Below are 5,859 nucleotides of genomic sequence, written 5' to 3' on the forward strand. Positions count from 1 at the left end.
ATATATATATATATATATATATATATATATAGATGTATGCATGACTATATGAACCTGAACTGCAGAAAACATACTGCCCAAGAATCCCTCCAAGACCTGGTCTCTCTCGCTCTTGTCATCTATCACCTTCTCCAGTTCATCCCTTAATTCTCTAAGCTTCATTATCCTTGCGCCCTTCTCGATGTACCTACCAAAGCACCTTTTCATGTAGTACTGGCTCTGCTTCAAGGCATTCGGCATGTTGTCAGCTATGGAGTCGGTACGCTTCAATGTCGATGTAGAGGCCATTTTCCTTTAGCAACTTTGGAAATCCTTAGCTAAGCAAAACCAGCTTTTTTGGTACTAGTAGTTCATACGTTAGTGATATGTATATATACACACACATATGCTTGCTTTCTTGGTTTGATGATAAATCAAATTGGATAAGAATAATGAAAACTTTTTGCCTGGACGCCCATCAAAGAGAGGGAATAGAAAGCAAAGAATTTGCGTGTTTAATTTTAAGAAGAAACCTGAGACCACCGAAAGCAAAAGCTCACTACATTCTTTATTCTTTTCTTTTCGTGCTGGTCAGTAAAGCAGACATGTCCATGGCTCTGTACATTTGTCCGTCACTTCATCGTGGATTGACGTATATTGTTATAAAGGAGTTTCCATTTATGCTTGATTGCATTTACATATATACCATTTATGCACAATGAATTATGTTTTCATGATATTAATGAATAAATTTAAAAGTTTAAGAGTTTAAACAAATAAGTACTTATAAGTTCTAATTTTTATTATTTATGGAGAAAAGGTTGGAACCTAATTATTTCAGCAAAATATTGAATCAAATGTTTGAGGACATTAATTTTAATTAGTTTAATGAAACAAAAGTATGTAATTGTATTTTCTTCCTAAAAAAAACACTAAATCCCTTAAATTTATAGCCTTAAAAATATTTAAATTAATTTAGAATTATTCTATAATCTTTTATTTCTTGTTTAATCTTTGTTGTATATTTTATGAATGCAATTTGTTTACCAATTCTTACAACTAAAACGGCCATTTGTAGGTATTCATATCAATGCCTCAAATATCTATCTCATGCATCACGCACCTCCTCAAATTGACTTGACACTACCTTTTATTTTTTCCCCTAAATTGGGTTAAAATGGCATTCTCTTATGTTTCTTTTGATTGAAATTTCTTTTTCATCCTTTATGGCATTGATCGACACTTCAATCGACTCAAATCTATTCATATAAAGATAAACTTATTTAGAATTTTAAAACATTAATATATTTGAAAAGACTCACAATATCAATCAACACTCCTTAATGGTTATGGAAATTCATATGTTTCAAATATTTTTATTTAATTTTTAAGAATTATTTGAGATTCATCACTGAAAATGGTAATTGTCTTTGAAACTATTGGTTCCACATGATAATTCTTTGGTTTTTCATTAGATTTGGATTGTTCATTGCCTTGAATCTCAAGTATCTATTCTAACCTCCCTTAACAATAAATATGCCCCGGATCACTTTCTTCCACACACCCCAAGCAATCCTCTTCTTCCTCACTTTAATGTTCTTCAGCTTACTCCAAGACTCTGACCATCTAAGGAGGGCAGGAAAATTCAGGAGACTAAATGCCCAAAAGGGGTCCAGAAGCCTAAATGGAGTTCAAGAGCCCAAACGAACCCAAAAACCTAATCAAGCACAGAAAGAGCCTAGAAGACCAAATGAGAGGAGATTTCTAGATGAGTAGAGAAGGCCCAATTGTGCCTACACAATCCAGACGAACTAGACAAACCGAGAAAGTCGATCTTCACGCGTCTAAATCAAATCCTTGACCCGAATGCATGGTGCAGCCTAAGGCTCATGCCAGGTCAATTTTTGAACCCAAACCCAAACTGGTTCATCTTGTGATACGCAAACTCATAAGCATGACAAACATAGGACACAACTTATTGACATAAACATGTATCACCTAGACATTAATATGTATTATCTTATGCTTGGGTTAGGATTACAATCAGTATGCCATATATGCTTGTACAATTATTGGGATTATTATAATAATGGTATGTCATATAGATATCTTAGAGATTGTATGTCACTAGGGTTAGTTTAATGATGCTATGCCATAACATGAAATATGTCATATAGTTTAGGAAATGGCCGTGTTACGCCATGTAGTTTCAGAAATTCCTTATTGGGAAATGATGCTATCATCAAAAGCATAAGGTAGTGGAAATTTGAAAAAAATTACCATAGACTTTATGTGTAGATTAGTTACGTAAAAATCCTAGTTCGTGAGCAAATAAAACAAGTTTTTAGTTTAAAAATATTGAAAATTTTCTTTAGAAAAATCTATATTTCAAGTTTACAAACATAGGTGTTATTGGAGAAGAATTTAGGGCAAAAAGGATGGATTATCAAAATAAAAATCACAATCTGGAGTAAAAGGATTGATACATGATAGACAACTATTGATACATTCTGCCTAGAAAGCTTTTGAAAGGATTTGAATGAATATGTATTGATACATTGAACCCAAAAACTCAAGTATCGATACTTTCATAAATGTATCGATACATGTCACCAAGTTTTCAAAAAATAAATAGTTTTAAAAACGTATTTTCCACCCAAAAACTTTCCCTTTTAGGATTTTTTTTTTCATTCTTTCAAACCCTAACCATCTTTTCAACATTTTCTCTCAACTCTCAACACTCTTAAACTCTTTTTCCTAATTTTTGAAGATTGAATCTTGTTTCAGGTTTCCTAGCTATCAAAGGTAATGTTTCTAACTTTTAATCTTTCAAAACTCATATTTTCGTTACTGATTTTAAATAATCCAATCGATTAATGGCTACTCAAAGAAGCTAAGGTTTCTAAAGATTTCTATCACTTGTAGCTCACCAACGTAAGGACTACTTAAATATTCAAATGTATTTACCATGAGATAAATGAAGAACAATTGATTTAAAGTTGGAAAGTTAGTAGTAGTTGAGCTCGAAAAGTTTTGAAATTCGTATAGATTTCATAAATGATTACTACAAAATTCTAGTTTAAGTAATGCTTACAATGACTGTTAAGCATTTAGGTGTTGTCGAAACTCTAAGGAATTCACTGGAGTAAAGTCTTGCTTGTTGGTAGAGGTCGAGTCTTCGAATAGATGAGTAAATACACCTTTTCAAATTTTTTTTATATAAAGTAAAGCATGACTTATTGAGGAGTTTATCTTACATCATTTAGTTACCAATTTTAGATCACTTTTTAAGTGCTTTAAATCCAAGTAATTTTAACAAGGGGTCAAGCCCTTTTAATGTTTTTCCTTTAAAATCAATTAAAGCTAGAATGATGAATATGAGATGCATGTATTCTAGATGAGATGTTAAGGTGGATGTAGACGTTCCCTCCAATGAGTTTATGAAATAATTATATGATATGTACTTAAGCATGAAATGTATGAGTATGAATTATATGTGATATAGTTCCACATGAGTTATGAGATAAGTATGAGAATGAAGCATGAGCCATAGTGAAGTATGACTTGAATGATGATATTATAAGTTATGGATAATGATAGATCCTACATGTTTATGAGTAATCCTAGATACTGGGAATTTTTACCATTATCCACTTTGAGTTGGGGTGGACTATTACTCGTAGTGTGGGTGAGATAGGATGCGTTTCACAATAGCTCTCAATAATCCAAGATAGTGAAGATTAAATCCTATTACCTAAGAGTTGGTGCAGACTACCATTCCCATTACCAAAATCTTAGGCCTCACTGATCGAAAATTCTATTAGTAAAGCCTAACAACCTGTAGGTGTTTTGGAACACCAATGATAATGTTGATTGAAAAATCCATTGACTCTTGGTTGGAAATACCTTCATTAGTAATGGCCATTCCATCGGTGACAAATAATCTTTCGAAATATTCTTCAATGTCAGATTTTATCTGCAAATTCTGTTGGTAAAGTAGCAAATCTGTTAGCAGCTAATCTAGTAGGTGATACAACAATATTGTTAGCTTTAATAGCTTGAAAATGGTTGGAGCTTTGACATGTCAAAAATAATCAAAATTTCTTGTTTAAGTAATCTTTGAATAGTTTAAGTGATCCATGAATGCTTTCAATATGTTTAGTATTTGCTTACCTGATTGACATTTGAACTTGTGACTGAAGTTGTTTTGTGAAGGGAAAAATCTTGTATATACTTTGAATCTCAAGTTCAAGCAAGAAGAATGAATGGTTGGAAAAGGAAAGATCAATTCTTGAAGATAAAAAAGCCACTACAAGAACAAGAATTGACTTCTCAAGCATCAAGTGATCGATTCCTTTGAAGTTTCAAGACGCTTGAAAAAGAAGAAGAAAAGCTTGGAGAATGAATGAAGATGTAGCAGGCAAGAAGAAATTTAAAATTTGAATTTAGAGTCCAAAATGCAAGAATAATCAATTTTTGGAGGAAGGGAAGATCAATTCTCAAAATCTAGGATGAAGAAAAATCAATGGTTCAAGAATGCAAAGATTGATTCCTAGAAAACAGAAAGCTCTAAAGACACAAAGAATTGATTTCTCAAGAATGCACTGATCGATTCCTTCAAAACAGAAAGCTTTAAAGGCACAAAGAAATGACTTCTCTGAAATGCATTGATTGATTCTTTCAAGGCATAAAGCTTCAAACCTAAAAAAAAAAAAATCAATTTCTTGATAAGAAAAAGTTGATTCCTAAGCTTCAAAAAGTAGCTGTTAGACACAAAAAAGATAAAAAATTATGGCTAGTTCTCCCATCAAATCATCCTCAATAGTTATAAAGTTTTTCCAAGTATAAAAGGCACTTCTCATTTTAGGTGAAGAAAGAGAAGATAAAAAAATAGTTTAATCAAGAATCAAGTGAGATGAAGAAGAAGAAGAAGAAGAGGAAAAAGAGAGAAAAACCAAGTTAAAGTAAGCTACTCATATTTTTCAGAAAGCTTGTGAGCTATCTTGAGCTTCAAATTCCTTGTGCTTTCACTCATATTTTTTGCAATCATTTTTAGCTACTTTAAACTCTTTCTATATATACTATCACATCTCATTTGCTAGAGAGATCATGACTAGTGCATGGACCTATACAAGTATAACTTGCTAGGCTCAAGCCAGTCTCTTTATCTCAATCAATCAATCACACATAGCTCATTTTCCAACATCATTGTCATTCATGCTTAGAATATTATTCAACATAATAATATACATTCATGTATAGGCATAGACACACAAATATGGACTTCTCAACATAAATTATGTGTGTGCTTTCATTCTTAGCTTTTATACCCTGTACAATATACATAAATTCTGTAAAGGCAATTTAGGTGCTCATATAAGCTCACAAGCCATCATTCATATCATTCACTTTATCTCATAAAAATAACTTGCCATGTAATTGCTTAACAATCCAATATCAACAAATATGTAAGAATAGAAATCTAAGACTGATTTGTCAAGCAAAACATAACTCAACTCCCTGAGTTTTGAGAGGTTACTATACCACTTACCAAAAGAAAAACGAACCATGTTTCCATGGCACGGGTGCTCAATAACCATCACTGATTTGCAACAAAAAAAATGGAGAAAACTAATGTGTGAGTAATAATGATTCTGTGAGTGGATTCAGGAAGGGGACAAGTCAAGGGGCTAGAGCTTTTGCACAAATAAGCATTTATATAACCATGCATGTATGATCTTTCAAATAGGCATAATGAACTTGTAAGAAAATAATCATGCTCCAAAAAAAGTTTCGTAAATTCTTTAGAAACATGTATCAAACCTTTATACCATTGAAAATCAAGTTCAACAATAATGAAAATTCGTTTCATATATTATG

At 32.0% G+C, this 5,859-nt stretch overlaps 1 protein-coding gene across 2 annotated transcripts in view; it reads right to left on the minus strand.

Annotated features, from left to right (window-relative positions):
- The window catches only part of LOC110426852 (sucrose synthase 5-like), a 4,823-nt gene extending 4,473 nt beyond the window's left edge, over positions 1-350 (minus strand). For both annotated transcript variants that reach the window (XM_021442159.1, XM_021442158.2), the window contains exon 1: positions 55-350. In XM_021442159.1, the coding sequence (XP_021297834.1) occupies positions 55-288 (234 nt within the window). In that variant the 5' untranslated portion in view covers positions 289-350. The remainder of the gene's footprint in view (positions 1-54) is intronic.
- Positions 351-5,859: the final 5,509 nt, after the last annotated feature.

Source organism: Theobroma umbraticum, unplaced genomic scaffold, assembly GCF_002168275.2.
Source record: "Theobroma umbraticum cultivar Fairchild unplaced genomic scaffold, ASM216827v3 scaffold_239.1, whole genome shotgun sequence".
In the NCBI taxonomy this organism is placed as follows: domain Eukaryota; kingdom Viridiplantae; phylum Streptophyta; class Magnoliopsida; order Malvales; family Malvaceae; genus Theobroma; species Theobroma umbraticum.